The 17933-nt window shown below is 45.9% G+C and overlaps 1 protein-coding gene across 2 annotated transcripts in view; it reads right to left on the bottom strand.

The window, feature by feature from the left end:
- Positions 1 to 17933, bottom strand: part of LOC126291971 (speckle-type POZ protein-like) — a 182142-nt gene that overhangs the window by 143255 nt on the left and 20954 nt on the right. For both annotated transcript variants that reach the window (XM_049985726.1, XM_049985725.1), the window contains exons 2-3: positions 12309 to 12617; positions 2981 to 3438 (exon numbers count right to left, since the gene is read on the bottom strand). In XM_049985726.1, the coding sequence (XP_049841683.1) occupies positions 2981 to 3438; positions 12309 to 12617 (767 nt within the window). The remainder of the gene's footprint in view (positions 1 to 2980; positions 3439 to 12308; positions 12618 to 17933) is intronic.

Consider the following 17933-nt stretch of genomic DNA (forward strand, 5'->3'; position numbering starts at 1 on the left):
ATCAAAGTGGGAAACGTGATGGTACGCATTTCTCCTCCTTACACGAAGCAACACAACAACATTTCACCAGGCAACGCCGGTCAACTGCTGTTTGTGTATGAGAAATCTGTTGGAAAAGTTTACTCATGTCAGCACGTTGTAGGTGTCACCACCGGCGCCAACCTTGTGTGAATGCTCTGAAAAGTTAATCATTTGCATATCACAGCATCTTCTTCCTGTCGATTAAGTCGATTAAGTTTCGCGTCTGTAGCACGTCATCTTCGTGGTGTAGCAATTTTAATGGCCAGTAGTGTAATTTTATCACACCGCACTCATTTAGCTTTTATTTTTTGAAAGCCGCCTTAGCGGCTTGAAATATACAGTATACATTTTTATGTGTACACGAATGCATATTTCAGGCAACAGACCATGTCTTTCAAAAACTAAAAGTGAAACGTGTATGACATGATAACATTGGTTTTATTCAGTTGCACATAAACAAGCGTATCGTGATAACTATCAACATAATATTAGAAACAACTTAGGACAGCCTGACAACAGAGGCTACAGATGATTAAAATACATACATTCATCACCGCAAAAAATGTCGAAGACGAATCAATCATAGCGCAAGATGATGCTAGGCTTTTGTTGGGACAGCCACTGTATGGTGTTACGCTTTGCTCGTAACTGACACACGACCACGGGAGCATACTACGTACAATTACGTTGTACATGCTGCTTCTTGGGTCTTTGCCCCATATTCGTCTGCTTCGGTAGCTCAGATGGTAGAGCACTTGCCCGCGAAAGGCAAAGGTCCCGATTTCGAGTCTCGGTCGGGCACACAGTTTTAATCTGCCATGAAGTTTCAAAATACCTTATCCTGCATCTGTGGCGCAGGGCGTGTTCCAGGCAGCTGTTCACCTAGATGGCAGGATATCCAAGCACGACCACCATCCTGCCGTAGCAGCAACTGTAACTGATCTGACCAGACGACATGTTTTCAATAACCAACATCGTTTATCCCATGCCCATTGCAACTGTAGTAGACGATGTCGTAGGGTCAACATGGGTCAAGTAAAAAATGTCTTCTATGTACCCCCATGTTCAACAATCTACGCGGAACCGTGTGCTCCATAACGTTGTTGTGATGCCTCGTCTATGGAGGAGAAATGCGTACCATCACGTTTCCGACTTTGATAAAGGTCGGATTTTAGCCTATCGCGATTGCGGTTTATCGTATCGCAACATTGCTACTCGGGTTGGTCGAGAACCCAATGACTGTTAGCAGAATATGGAATCGGTGAGTTCAGGAGGGTAATACGGAACGCTGTGCTGGATCCCAACGGACTCGTAACACTAGCAGTCGAGATGACAGGCATCTTATCCGCATGGCTGTAACGGATCGTGCAACCACGTCTCGATCCCTGAATCATCAGATGGGGACGTTTGCAAGACAACAAGCATCTGCACGAACAGTTCGACGATGTTTGCAGCAGCATGGACTATCAGCTCGGAGATCATGGCTGCAGTTACTCTTGACGCTGCGTCACAGACAGGAGCGCCTGCGATGGTGTACTCAACGACGAACCTGGGTGCACGAATGGCAAAACGTCATTTTTTCGGATGAATCCAGGTTCTGTTTACATCATCATGATGATCGCATCAGTGTTTGGCGACATCGCGGTGAACGGACATTGGAAGCGTGTATTCGTCATCGCCATACTGGCGTACCACCCGGCGTGGTGGTATGGGGTGCCATTGGTTACACGTCTGGGTAACCTCTTGTTCGCATTGACGGCACTTTGAACAGTGGACGTTAAATTTCAGATGTATTACGAGCCGTGGCTCTCCGTTTAATCTGATCTCAGCAAAACCGTACATTTCACCAGGCTAATGTACGACGCATATTGCAGGTCCTGTACGGGCCTTTCTGGATACAAAGATGTTCTACTACTGCCAAGGCCAGCACGGTCTCGAGATCTCTGACGAATTGAAAACGTCTGGTCAATGGTGGCCGAGCAACTGGCTCGTCACAATACCCTAGTCACTACTCTTCATGAACTTTGGTATCGTTTTGAAGCTGCATGGGCAGCTGTACCTGCACACGCCATCCAAGCTCTGTTTGACTGATTGCCCAGGCGTATCAAGGCCGTTGTTACGGCCAGAGGTGGTTGTTCTGGATACTGATTTCTCCTGCCTCGGTCATGGATGTGTGTGATGCCCTTAGGTTATTTAGGTTTAAATAGTTCTAAGTTCTAGGGGACTGATGACCTCAAATGTGTCCCATAGTGCTCAGAGCCATTTGACCAATATTGAACCTGTACGGGCCTTTCTGGATACAGAAAATGTCGACTGTTTCCCTGGCCAGCACATTCTCCAGATCTCTTACCAATTGAAAACGTCTGGCCAATGATGGCCGAGCAACTGGCTCGTCACAATACGCCAGTCACTACTCTTGATGAACTGTGGTATCGTGTTGAAGCTGCATGGGCAGCTGTACCTGTACACCCCATCCAAACTCTGTTTGACTCAATGGCCAGGCGTATCAAGGCCGTTATTAGGGCCAGAGGTGGTTGTTCTGGGTACTGATTTCTCAGGATCTATGCACCCAAATTGTGTGAAAATGTAATCAAATGTCAGTTCTAGTATAATATGTTTGTCCAATGAATACCCTTTTATCATCTGAATTTCTTCTTGGTGTAGCAATTTTATTGGCCATTAGTGTATAAAAACACGTGGTTGACGATGCTAATGAAGACAGCGTTGGCAACAGTTAAAAAAGGAATGCACAACACTGAATGTGCACGTAAACACTGCACTATAGAGCACGAAGATGACACACCACAGCCTAAGGCAGATGGGGCAGGGGGAGGATCCAGGCAGATGAGGGTAAAAAGGGGGAGAGGAAGAAAAACAAAATGGGGCTGGGGAGCCGATGGAGAGAGAGGACAGATCATGCGGCACAGTTGGCTGTATGTATCCTGTCTGTAGATCAAACCTGTTGGCGAGGGCAAGCAGCTCCTCCGGCATCTGAGACAGCTCCGGAGTACTGTCGGTGTAGATGTAGCGAAGCAGCTCCTTGACCACGCGTGGATTCACGTCCTGCATGTCTATCACGTAGCCAGATTTGGTGGCTACCTCCAGTGACTTCAACCTGGAAGCGAACACAGGACTGCGAGCGCGCAGTATCGTCGAGTGCGCCCTCAGCCGCTGCCGGCTGGAACCGGCCAGCAGCGTGACGTCAGCGTCCTCCTCCAGCTCGAGCAGCGTTGCCAGGTCGCCCTTGAGACTGCTGGCAGGTCCTGGAGCGGACTCCGCCACGCACCGCACAACGACCACCTCGCTCTCCAGCAGTAGCTCGTCTGACTGCACGTCCTTCGGCTGGCTGAATCCTCGCAGCCATTCCTTCCGCTGCACCTCGCCCACTTTGAACAGCTCAGACTCTATGACAGGCAGCTGTCGACACGAAAATTTTTACACCTATTAATGATGAATCCAGACAACGGTTAGTTTAGCTTCAGAAAAGGCAAAGGCACCGGAGAGACATTTTCAGCTCTGCATTTGGTAACGAAGGACACACGTAATAAAAATCAGTATACTACCACAGGACGTAGCTAATTAACCCCCTAAGTCACTAAATATTATATTCTATAAAGCAAAGAAATAATGGCAGTATGTGAAGAGAATGTCCTCTGGTTTCCAACCGGGTCAATTGCTTAAAAGTACACGAGCTTTCGGCCAAGCACTCTTTGGCCATTGTCAAGTGGTATGACTGCCAGTGGGCTGTTGGTACGCCCTTAGACAGGCTGTTACAAAAAGGTACGGCCAAACTTTCAGGAAACATTTCTCACACACAAAAAAAGAAAAGATGTTATGTGGACATGAGTCCGGAAACGCTTAATTTCCATGTTAGAGCTCATTTTAGTTTCGTCAGTATGTACTGTACTTCCTCGATTCACCGCCAGTTGGCCCAATTGAAGGAAGGTAATGTTGACTTCGGTGCTTGTGTTGACATGCGATGCAATGCTCTACAGTACTAGCATCAAGCACATCAGTACGTAGCATCAACAGGTTAGTGTTCATCACGAACGTGGTTTTGCAGTCAGTGCAATGTTTACAAATGCGGAGTTGGCAGATGCTCATTTGATGCGTGGATTAGCACAGGGCAATAGCCTTGGCGCGGTACGTTTGTATCAAGACAGATTTCCAGGACGAAGGTGTCCCGACAGGAAGACGTTCGAAGCAATTGATCGGCACCTTAGGGAGCACGGAACATTCCAGCCTATAACTCTCGACTGGGGAAGACCTAGAACGACGAAGACACCTGCACTGGACGATGCAATTATTCGTGCAGTTGACGATAACCCTAATGCCAGCGTCAGAGAAGTTGCTGCTGCACAAGGTAACGTTGACCACGTCACTGTATGGAGAGTGCTACAGGAGAACCAGTTGTTTCTGTACCATGTACAGCGTGTGTAGTGGCTATCAGCAACTGATTGGCCTCCATGGGTACACTTCTGAAAATGGTTCATCCAACAATGTGTCAATCCTCATTTCAGTGCAAATGTTCTCTTTACGGACGAGGCGTCATTCCAATGTGATCAAATTGTAAAATTTTCACAATCAACATGTGTGGGCTGACGAGAATCCGCACGCAATTGTGCAATCACGTCATCAACACAGATTTTCTGTGAACGTTTGGGCAGGCATTGTTGGTGATGTCTTGATTGGGCCCCATGTTCTTCCACCTACGCTCAATGGAGCACATTATCATGATTTCATACGGGATACTCTACCTGTGCTGCTAGAACATGGGCCTTTACAAGTACGACACAACGTGTGGTTCATGCACGATGGAGCTCCTGCACATTTCAGTCGAAGTGTTCGTACGCTTCTCAACAACAGATTCGGTGACCGATGGATTGGTAGAGGCGGGCCAATTCCATGGCCTCCACACTCTCTTGACCTCAACCCTATTGACTTTCATTTATGGGGCATTTGAAAGCTCTTTTCTAAGCAACCGCGGTGCCAAATGTAGAGACTCTTCGTGCTCGTATTGTGGACGGCTGTGATACAATACTCCATTATCCAGGGCTGCATCAGCGCATCAGGGATTCCATGCGACTGAGGGTGGATGCATGTATCCTCGCTAGCGGAGGACATTTTGAACATTTCCTGTAACAAAGTGTTTGAAGTCACGCTGGTTCGTTCTGTTGCTATGTGTTTCCATTCCATGATTAATGTGATTTGAAGAGAAGTAATAAAATGAGCTCTAACATGGAAAGTTATCGTTTCCGGACACATGTCCTTTAACATATTTTCTTTCTTTGTGTGTGAGGAATGTTTCCTGGAAGTTTGGCAGTACCTTTTTGTAACACCCTGTATACGCTAGCTGCCGGCTGTGACGTCACTGGTGCCCGCGACATTGCGCATGTTTTGAGTCGGCGTTCGATGTGCCCTCTTCAGCTGTGAGATCGCTGAATCCCACGCAGCGCTGAGCTACAAGACACCATCTCTATTCAGGGTGTTTGCGGTAATTTTTATTTCAATAGCTTACTTTATTTAACTGTCCCAGAAGCCGTTAGTGCGACCCACGACAGAGGTATCGTCATCTTTTATGTGGTGACCGTTTTCTAACACATGCTCAGCTAACGCAGATTTTTCCGGATAGCGTAGGCGATAATACCTGTCATGTTCTTTCCTGCGTTGTTCCACAGTGAGAACCGTTTGTCTGATGTACTTCTGGCCACACTCACAAGGTATTTCGTAGACTCCAGGTGTTCTGAGACCTGCTGCGTCTTTAACCGGTCTCAGTAATTGACGGATTTTCGTTGGAGGCCTGAAGATTGATTTGATCTTGTGTCTTTTCACAGGCGGCTTATCTTGCCCGACACAGAGCCACAGAATGACAGCAAAGCAAGTTCATTTTCCTGCTCTTCGTTGGTGGTATTATTCTGATATTCCCCAGAAATCACTTCTTTCACTTGATGGGCGCTGTAGCCGTTATTCCTGAAAACCTTGCGTAGGTGGCTTAGTTCGTGGGGCAGGTTATCGTCGTCTGATATTCCTCTTGCACGATGCACCAATGTTTGTAATACTGTGCGCCTCTGTGCTGGATGATGATGGCTGGTGGCGTGCAGGTACAGGTCTGTGACCATGGCACCCATTTCGTTTACGATAGACAAGGAGGAAGTGCAATGCATTTACTTTTCCCACCTCCATGGTGAACTGAATAGTACTGTTGATGCCACTGAAGTGTTCCAAAAACTCGTCTAGTTTCTCTTACGTCCTCCTATTTCGTGTACAACGACCAGTATTACGATCAGACAGATGGCGTAGCAATGGGTAGCCCGTTGGCTCCAGCTGTTGCAAACCTCTTCATGGAGAATTTTGAGGTTATTGCCATAGATACTGTGCCATTGAAGCTGAAGAGTTTTTTTTTTTTCGATACGTTGACGACACTTTCGTCATTGAGGTTCGAAAAGGTAACACCCTGTCCACAAGACAGCAGGAAGGAGAACAAAACGCAGAGGCGTTCAAGAGGTGATTTGTCAGTTCTAGGTACACTACTGGCACATTAAAATTGCTACACCAAGAAGAAATGCAGATGATAAACGGGTATTCATTGGACAAATATGTTATACTAGAACTGATATGTGATTACATTTTCACGCAATTTGGGTGCATAGTTCCTGAGACATCAGTATCGAGATTAACCACCTCTGGCCGCAATAACGGCCTTGATATGCCTGGGCGTTGAGTCAAACAGAGCTTGGATGGCGTGTACAGGTACAGCTTAAACACGATGCCATAGTTCATCAAGAGGTTTGTGAAGAGCCAGTTACACGGCCACCACTGACCAGACGTTTTCAATTCGTCAGAGGTCTAGAGAATGTGCTGGCCACGGCAGCACTCGAACATTTTCTGTATCCAGAAAGGCCCGTACAGGACCTGCAATATCCGGCCGTGCACTATCCTGCTGCAATCGCAGAAACGAATGAAGGGTAGAGCCACGGGCCGTAACACATCTGAAATGTAATGTCCACTGTTCAAAGTGCCGTCAATGCGAACAAAGTGAGGTGACCGAGACTTGTAACTAATAGCACCCCATATCATCACGCCGGGTGATACGCCAGTATAGCGATGATGAATACACGCTTCCAATGTGCGTTCATCGCGATGTCGCCAAACACTGATGCGATCATCGTGATGCTGTAAACAGAACCTGGATTCATCCGAAAAAATGACGTTTTGCCATTCGTGCACCCAAGTTCGTCGTTGAGTACGCCGTCGCAGGCGCTCCTGTCTGTGATGCAGCGTCAAGGGTAACCGCAGCCATGGTCTCCGAGCTGATAGTCCATACTATTGCAAACGTCGAAGTGTTCGTGCAGATGGTTGTTGTCTTGCAAACGTCCTCATCTGTTGACTCAGTAATCGAGCCGTGGCTGCACGATCCGTTACAGCCATGCGGATAAGATGCCTGTCATCTCGACTGTTAGTGATAGGAGGCCGTTGGGATCCAGCACGGTGTTCCGTATTGCCCTCCTGAACCCACCGATTCCATATTCTGCTAACAGTCATTGGATCTCGACCAACGCGAGCAGCATGTCGCGATACGATAAATCGTAATCGCGGTAGGCTACAATCCGACCTTTATAAAAGTCGGAAACGTGATGGTACCCATTTCTCCTCCTTACACGAGGCATCACAACGTTTCACCAGGCAACGCCAGTCAACTGCTGTTTGTGTATGAGAAATCGGTTGGAAACTTTCCTCACGTCAGAGCACGTTGTAGGTGTCGCCGCCAGCGCCAACCTTGTGTGAATGCTCTGAAAAGCTAATCATTTGCATACCACAGCATCTGTAGCACGTCGTCTTCGTGGTGTAGCAGTTTTAATGGCCAGTAGTGTAATTTGTATTGTACACTATACTGAACTATGGGGTGTTTAGAATTAAATTTGAGCCATTGTAGACATAAAACTTAAGTATTTACCATAATGGTACCCAACTTCACAGGAATGATATTGAAGATTGGTCTGCAGGATTTGCGTTGTAAGTGGTCTTAGTGTGATGACTTGCAATTAGGGACCAGTACTCATGTGGCGACGTAGGGTTGCAACACAAACATCATTGTGCATTGCAGACAGTGGACATAGATCTGGACAAGATGAGCAGGGCTTTATTCGCAATGCTGTTTCATCAAAATAACAGTAACCGCGCTGCTGCTCTCCGCGAGAGGTCCTAATTCCGCATCAGAGTCGAAGAAATTGATTCGGTAATTTAGAATTAACTGGCGATTTGGGAATAATTCTTGGGAAAGGCTGATGGCCAATTACGCCCAAATTGTTGAAGAAGTAACTGTTGCCTCGGTTGAGGATGCTGGATGCATCTTGAAGTAGTGCAAGAGCTGGTGACTACATCTGAAAGTTTCCGAAAAGAGCTGTAAATAGCTGTGTAATGGTGTGTCTAGTGCAGTTAGAGGCTGTCGTGAGCATAGTTTGTAACCCGGAACGTATATAGGATACACAATTAACAAATGTTACCCTCTCAAGTGGAAATTAAACTGGGTTTCTTTCTTTGCTTCATTCCATATTTATTTTCTGCATATCCTTACAAATCTTCCCACAAAGTTTCAATGTCGTACGATCAGTCGTTTTTCATGGAGGCCCTCTCAAGTAGCGAATGTTTAATTACAACCGTACTGTATTCTGATTCTGTCTCTGGAGCTGACTGATTTTCATTCCCAAGTCGCTTTTGGGTTTCCTGACTCTGTATCTTGCATGCTCCTCTTCATTTTGACGTTGCATTCGAGAGACATGTCATTTTCTTTTGCACTGGGCTCCGGACTGGATCTGACCGCTGTCTTCATCCTGACGACTGTTGCCATTTTGCGACATCCTCAATTTCCACTTCATTTCAGATGGTGTTTTGGTTAGTCCAGAGTTTGAGCCCTTGAACATTTACTTGTATTTCCACTATCTGACCTCAACCTTCAAATTTAATTTGAACAACGTCTCTACAGCCTAATTACACCATACAAAAGACACTGTGTGAACATCAGGACGCAGTGAAAGGTTACTGTAGCAGGGCGATAGGGGCAGCACTGAGCGACAGTCGGTTGTTTATCTGGAGAAGAACCAGACTGGAAGCAGGAGCTAAGCCCTGGGTGCACTGATATGCTTAGATAACTGCCACCAGCAGTTAATCAGCAGCAACGCGATCAGCATCAGGCCATATGGATATCAACACATTGTTGCATCACTGTACCAGCCACTGATCTCTCTCTTTTTTTTGTTTTTTTTTTGTTTTGGAAATTTGTGGTAAGTTCCTATGGGACCAAACTGCTGTGGTCATTGTCCCTAGGCTTACACTTAAATCTGACCTAAGCTAATTTACGCCAAGGAAAACATACAAACCCATGACCGAGGGAGGACTCGATCCTCCGGCAGAGGGAGCCGCATGAACTGTGGCAAGATGCCTTAGACCGTGCGGCTACCCCACGCGCCACTTATCTCTCCACAGCCCCAGTAAGGGTTCAAATGGCTCTGAGCACTATGGGACTTAACATCTATGGTCATAAGTCCCCAAGATCTTAGAACTATTTAAACCTAACTAAGCTAAGGACATCACACAACACTCAGCCATCACGAGGCAGAGAAAATCCCTGACCCCGCCGGGAATCGAACCCGGGATTCTAAATAAACGTAATTATTATTACACTCTACTCACATTTGAAATACGACACCCTCCAACACACATTACAAGGTGAAATGATTCAAATGGCTCTGAGCACTATGGGACCCAACATCTGAGGTCATCAGTCCCCTAGAACTTAGAACTACTTAAACCTAACTAACCCAAAGAAATCACACACATACGTGCCCGAGGCACCGTAGCAGTCGCGCGGTTCCAGACTGAAGCGCCTAGAGCCGCTCGACCACCCTGGCTGGCCATCATAAGGTCACTTGCGCAATATAAATAGCGTAACTGAAGGCAATAATGAGGTGCAAGTTTTAGGTCATGTGCAATTTAATGGCCAGTTTGGAAATATTCCGATGGTGGCAGCACCATGTAAGTAACGAATAACAGTGTGTGTGTGTGTGTGTGTGTGGGGGGGGGGGGGGGGGAGTTTCCACTTCATGCTTTTAGCGTTATTGCAGCAACAGCAACTTCAGTGTGATTTGGGTAGCTGTCAGAGTGTGGTTACGTGCTTTCTATTGATACCGAATATTATCTGTGCGTTGAAGGAGGTACACATAAATGTCTAACGTCATTCTCATTTAATGTCTCGTTTACTATGTGATTAAAATAATGCTTTCATGTATTAAAGCATATATGTAGATTTTTAAATATTAAAATATTTTTCAGTACGTTTCATAAAAATTTTAATAAGATTTCTGCAGGTACTAAAACCATTTCTGCATTTTTCTCGTCTAGGTGACGATATTGGTAAGCCCTGCCAAAATCTTTGTGGAAAGTGGTCTACTGAGGATCTGCGGAAGGCCACTGAAGCAGTTAGATTTGGAATTAGTGTTTCAGAGAGTACAAGGTCATTTAACATCCCATGAAGAACTCTTCAAGACTGGCCGAAAAAGAATGAAGGGAAGACTCCAACTAGGAAACTTGGTCGTAATCTGTTCATCAGCAGCATCAACATCGGGTCGTGCAAATACTGGCAAGAAAACCTCAATCAAAGCACAATGCAAGCCCTGTAATAAGCATCTGTACTGCCGTGACTGTGGTGGTGCTGGCGTAAGCTGTCACTGGCACACCAGTCAGCGCGAGGATCGATTATTAGGAGCTCAATCAAGCGCGCCTTTCACGAGAGAGGGCAGAGACACTCCTGCAAGCAATGTGCCGCCAACGCCCTCTGGACAGAGTGTATTCTGGCCACTGACTGGAGGGCCCCACTCACTCATCCAGTTTGGCATCTGTCAGTGGTTTTAGTTCTTCTCAGGCCATGACAGTACATAGAATCCAGATTAGAGACTGTCGTGGGACTACTACTGATGACCTTGTACCACAACACATGGACTCTATTCAGGTTAAGTACAAGTTTCTAGATCATGTAAATAAAGAACCGTAGTACTCCACATGCATTAATCCATAATCCTGATATCGTGCAAGTATGTACCCCAAATCAGTAAAAAGGTCATATACCGATCATACTATGTCCCGATCCTGACATACTCATCAGAAACCTGGGTATGAAGAAAAAGCTAGTGAGATGAAATTCTTGAGAAACAGTATTAGAGTCACAAAGATAGACAGGTTAGGAAATGAGAGGATGAGAGAGTTAAAAAAGGTGGGACCATGACAGGAGGAGATAGAGAAATCGAGGCTGAGTTGGTATCGACACGTTAAGAGGATGGAGAATACACGAGATGGAACTGGAAGGAAAGAGACCAAGAGGAAGACCGAGAGATAGATGGCTGAAAGGAGGGGAGGAATGCATCCAGGAAAAAGGAGAAGACTGGACCAAGGCGAAGACGGAGAGATGATTGCAAGACAGAAGACGATGGAGAGTCCTATGTTCCATACAGACCCGGCCAGAGGCTGGAAACTGTCCAAGATGATGATGATGATTAATCCACGTGTGCATTTGTGTTCTAGAAAGAGGATACCGGCTACCCAAAAAACATCCTCTCCATCGCTTCTTTGTGGTACAAGACTCAACAGGGGTGGCTACTTCTACAACAAAAGGAGCGAGGAGGATTGGATCCAGTGAACACAATATAAAAGTGGTATCATGAAACATGTGATAATGGATCTGTAAAAAACTTAGTGCTGTGTGTCTCTTGCGAAGATCGCTGCGCAGGACTTGAAAGTGACTGAATTGGAAGTTCTTTGTATGCTTAAATTTTGCATTGTTCCCATAACTGTGGAATGTATCATTTCCATTATTAATGATTTTACCTCGGTGGGGAGCCACATTCGCATAAAACCTTTTGAAAGGACGACTGTTCTACAGTCAAATGGCGGTTATGTCTTTCAGAAAACTTCAATTAGTGGTTCCAATTACGTTTTTTATTTTTTTATTTTTCACTAATATATGGTATGTTGGGTGTCATAAATGTGAGAGAATGGTGGCGTCAATACTCTTCTAAAAGTACTAAATATATGCCATTTAAGGAATCCATAAGGGAAATGTTAGGGCATAACTTATTAAAAATTATACACTTTGCACTTCTCTATATAACATTAGAGCCAATTAACTGAATGCATGGTGTTTTTACTTTCATTTAGCCTATACATTTGGGTATGAGTGATGGATCATCGAAATAACCTACTCTCAACAAAAGAGTGAGGCATAGTTGTTGGCGTACTTCTCTTATTTGACCAACTTTGCATTTGGCCTTGGTCTTGATGGTGGCTCTCACAGGTACTCCCTTCTCAGAAGAGATCAGCATGAAACCCAGGTAGAAGGCATCGTTGTGGTCTTTGGACAGTTCCATGCTCCATCTGCTGGCACTGGGGTGCTCAAACACTGGCGACGATGCTTCGAATATACCTTTTGGCAACCTCCTCAGCTGGTGGATATTCCACGTAAATGTAGCCGTCGTCGTCACAAAGTTTGTTATGGCTAGCTCACGTACACAGCCATCTCTCACCTGCACTTCGAAATCGTATGACCTCTGCAAAAAGAAGTGTATTTGTTACCATTTTGTAAGAAATATACCGGATACTAAACAGACCATTAGCATTGTAGGTGTGCATCAGCACCAAATGCCCTGAGCAAGTGGTTTTGAGTGTCCTACGGAGCCACTTACGCTATTGATACTTCTAATAAGTGATGTAGCTAGAAACGAACTAGAAGACAGTGAAACGCGCAAACACAGGTTTGAGAAAACTTTTATGGTATTTGCCTGCCTCATCTCGCTCCAGCCGAGGAAGATGGTGGCCTGGCTATTGTCTTTTCAGTATATACACGTAATGTGGACACCAATCAAGTTACAGATGTGCTTGGTATATCCTATTACAGAGGTCGTCGCGCTGAAGAATTCAGTGTCACGTTTCTATAGGTCACATACAAATTACTAAGATGCGTTTTGTTAAATGCTGAAGTCGGGAACAAATCGTTATTAATTGACAACAGTTTAATGGAAAACACGCGGAAGTCGTCAGGATGTCGGTTTAAGGAAATCGACACCATACGGTGACACACACACTTTTGTCAGAAATTGTGTTATCCATCGGGAATTTACGACTATACGGAGACTGAGTATAGAGCCGAGTTAATTCAAAGTACCGGAGAACTACAAATCACAGCAACGCGACGTGTGCAGGAACACCTTCAGAAACACCAGTGGCGGTATTTATTATTTTGCAATGCATATTTCTTGCTAGATATTAGGTTCAGTTCTAATATTTCCGCTTGTTTTTGTTAATGTTGCGATTCTTTGTTGCAGAGCAGTTCAGAAATAGTTGTTCCTACTTTGATTTTGCTGTTATTACCAAGCGAGTCATTATTACAAAAAGCTTTCAAATGGCTCTGAGCCCTATGGGTCATCAGTCCCCTAGAACTTAGAACTACTTAAACCTAACTAACCTAAGTACATGACACACATCCATGCCCGAGGCAGGATTCGAACCTGCCACCGTAGCGGTCGCGCGGTTCCAGACTGTAGCGCCTAGAACCGCTCGGCCACTCTGGCCGGCCATTATTAGAAAACTGTCTTTTTACTACAGTCGTGACAGCTGTTCATTTTATTTTGTGTTGTAGTATTGTACTAGAGTAGAGTCAATAACATAACGATTCCAGGTCCGTACCCAAAAATTATCGGAAAGAGGAAAGGACACTCCTGTATATGCTCAGCTGACTCCTTTGAGAGCCAACTAGCCCAAAAGTTGTAACACTGAACACCACACAAAAACTCTACACCCTCGGCAACATGCTGCGTAGCAACCACGGTAAGTTTCACCCTCTGTGAAAGATGTCATACCTCCAGCATTCACATCTGGCTGGTCTCGACATGGACGTCTGCTGTGATACGCTACTACTGCACATCCATCTGGGTACTGAATGCAACGCTTCCCATAACAATGCTGAAAGATGACTCTCAACTTTAAGTTGGATCCAATTTACCTACAAACAAGATGTAGTAAGTATTGTCTACTGAGGTTAGTTATTATCATCTATTCCAGAAAAAGGCTACAAATAATAATGTGTATTAAAATGATAGTTTTTGTAATAAACGAGACTGGCTTAATCAGGTAACAGGAACATAAAGCAATCAATAATGTGATTATTTACTGTTCTTTCTGGCCACAGTTGTACAGAGAAAGTACGATCCTCTTGATGCCTCCTTGGCACTGAATTCGGTGAGCTAATTTTATCGAACTCCATACTTTCTCAGTAACTGTTATGGTTGCGACAGTTAAGTTTGCGAAGGAGTTGAATTTATGTAGTTAGCAATGACATTCTTGGAAATGGCAGTAATTCAATGTTCCACTCATTCTGAGCAAAGGTATACACTGGCGGAAAAAATTGGAACTTCCTCAAGGTTCAAATGGCTCTGAGCACTATGGGACTTAACATCTGAGCTCATCAGACCCCTAGAACTTAGAACCAGTTAAATCTAACTAACCTAAGGACATCACACACATCCATGCCCGAGGCAGGATTCGAGCCTGCAACCGTAGCGGTCGCGGGAATTCCTCAAGGACAAAGCCATTTTATTGACAAGTGAAAAGTGACAGATAATTATTTTAGGAGTCGCGTCAACGAGGAGTGTAAACCCCTCTGGTGTCAAGGCAGGCGTATTTTCTTGCGTGGAAGTGACCATAAGGATGCTGAATAGCATCCTGCGTTAAATTGTCCGCAGCACCTTGTATCTTTCGTTGCAGTTCAAGAATGGTTCTTGCAGGGTCTTGAGAACGAGTAAGTTCGAGCTTCAGCATGTCCCATATGTGTTTAATTGGCATGGGATTTGGTGGTCGGAGCTGCTGATGTATGCCGCAGGCAGTGCGTTGAGTCGCAGTAGCCGTATGTGGATGTCCAGCGTACCTCTGGGGCGCACATCACCTTTCTGTCGAAGAAATTTCAGTAGCACCTGCTCAATATGGCACGCAATGGTTAGTTTACTCTGGAGAAACACCAAATGTGACTGCGAGTTATAACTGACGCCCCTAACCCCCCTCCCCCCCCCCCCCCCTATACACTTTGAAGCTTAGCGTGAGACTTGCGTGTCGTAGGCGAATGCTCTGCAGATTAGGACAGTAACCAGGTCTACCCCATACATATGTATGTCTGTTATTCAATACAGACAGAATCCACTCTCATCACTAAACACAACTCAGTGCCATTCTGCTCTCCAGTTAACTCTTCCACAATGCCAGAGTAGCTATACTACGTGCTTTTGTGGTGTCAGTAGTAACCTGATCGGAATGCTGAAACGAAATGAAATAATCTTATGGCACTGATGGCTGGAAGTCCCCACCTGGGGAAGTTCAGATGCCAAGTTGCTGACACATAATTGGGCGACTTGCATGTCAGTGATGACGAAATGATGTTGAGGATAACAAAACACACAGTCTCTGAACTGAGAGAGTATCTGACACTGCTGGGAATCGAACCTGAGTCTACTGTATTTCAATCAGATGTGAGGGAGTGGACATCCTAATGTTGCTGCAATCTTACAGTTCCCAATGGTCCATTATGACACAGAAGGTGCAACTTATGCCCTGATTTCTCCTCTCCCCCGCCCAAATGTTGTTTGGTTGGCCGTAGCTACTTGCACAATGTGTTGATCTTGATGTGTGCCTGTACTACATGGACGACCACAACCTGCTTTGCAAGTGTGGGAATGTTCCACACGCTTTTGTTGAAAGCAGCGACGCGCCACAGATACAATGTGCCCAAAATGTGCAGCACCCTGTCAATACGTTCTTCTAGTTTCCTGCAGGCCCACAATGCTACCGTTTTCCAATCGCTGAAGTTGTTTAGTAGTGGTACATACTCATCAGCAGGGCATCGTATACCATAGGATGAATGGTGCATGCACTGTTCATCTCTAAACTTATAGTAGTCACTGCCTATAGAGTCAAAACAGATGGTGCAGAGACTGGCCTCCAGAACATCTGATTGCTAATGACCAGGACAAGTGAATCACTAACTGTACAACCCCTCAGTATGCACATGGTGCGATGGTGCGAGCACAGTCCTTGAGGGTGCTCCATTTCTTTTTCTGGCAGCGTACGTATGTAGAAAACATTCTATGTTACTGAAATGGAGCTCCGAGCCATAACCACAATTCTCTGAGTAATCAAAATGATCATCCTAAGATGTATTACACTTAACTGACTCAGTTTTTCTAGGTATTAGTGGTCTCCTTCCTCAATGCAGTGTCACAAATGGCAGCTATCATTATCTCCGAGACTGTCACATATCCAATTACTGTAGTCCTAGATGTTACCAGCTGAAATAACTCACAGCTATAATTGGAATGTCTGAGAAGAGCATCTGGCTAGTTAATGTCTGATCACTCGGTAGAGGTAGGCAACGTCGCTCAGTAGTTGTAGTGGAGTTGGCACCCCACTGGCAGCTCACACAATTCCACGTCACTCCGTCACATCCTGGCAACCTTTTGATCTCCGACAAGGACACCTTTTAGGAGTGACTGTTGCACCACTCTGACACTACTGAGAAAGATTCTAATTGGCAGTCTGTCACACTGCTCTTACATGTAAATATATTCCACTGTCCAGTCACATTGTGGGCAACAGCCGTGCCGCACTGGATACACCGGTTCCTGTGAGATCACCGAAGTTAAGCACTGTCGGGCGTGGTCGGAACTTGGATGGGTGACCATCTAGCCGCCATGCGCTGTTGCCATTTTTCGGGGTGCACTCAGCCTCATGATGCCAATTGAGGAGCTACTCGACCGAATAGTAGCGGCTCCGGTCAAAGAAAACCATCACAACGCGACCAGGAGAGCGGTGTGCTGACCACACGCCCCTCCTATCCGCATCCTCAACTGAGGATGATACGGCGGTCGGATGGTCCCGGTAGGCCACTTGTGGCCTGAAGACGGAGTGCCAGTCACATTAATCTGACCACCTGCCAAAAGCCTCAATTACCACCTCCTTCAGTGTGGACCAGGGTGACATGCACAGGAAGAGAGTCAGTGAGGTTAGGGAAGGTGCTGACTGGGATGTGCTGACCCAAGACCCGTGGCCAACTGGGCTAGGTTTCCCGGTTGAGGATTGATGGCGCAAACTGACTGATCGAGATGGTCCCACAGATTGACGATTGGGTTTTAATCTGAGGAGTCTGATGGTAATCACATTCTGGTGCACTTCAGATCACGCACATACACTGCAAGCTATGTGACACGCTGTACTGTCCTGCTGGTAATGGAAATGAAATGAGCGTTTGGCATTATTGCCCAGGTGGACCCTTACGGGGCAGGTCCAGGTGCCTTGATGCAGGTCTTATTACATTCGATGCCACATTGGGTGAGATGCGCGCCGGATGGGGATGAAATGATGATGGAGACAACACAACACCCATACCTGAGTGGAGAAAATCTCCGATCCACCCAGCAATTGAACCCAGGCCGCTTAAGACGGCAGTCCATCACGCTGACCATTCAGCTGTCGGGGCGGACGTCCTGCTGGTAGATGCCATCCTGCTGAGGAAAAACAATCTGTACGTAGGGGTGGACATGGTCCCCAAGGACAGATGCGTACTTGTGTTGATCCAACGCGCCTTCCGGAGTGATGAGATTGCCCAGGTAATGCAACGGAAGTATTCCCCAGATCATAATGCATGAAGGGTGTTTTCTTTCAGACTTTTCACACCGAACACGCCAATGGCCATGTATCTGGTGCAGCATAAAACCTGATTCTTCTGAAATGCCACCTGTAGCGACTCAGTGGACTTCTCGATCTGGTACTGGCATGCAGACTCCAGCCTTCGTTGCCGATGAATAGCAGTCAACAAGGGTGCA

The sequence above is a fragment of the Schistocerca gregaria genome, chromosome 9 (assembly GCF_023897955.1).
Source record: "Schistocerca gregaria isolate iqSchGreg1 chromosome 9, iqSchGreg1.2, whole genome shotgun sequence".
In the NCBI taxonomy this organism is placed as follows: Eukaryota; Metazoa; Arthropoda; class Insecta; order Orthoptera; family Acrididae; genus Schistocerca; species Schistocerca gregaria.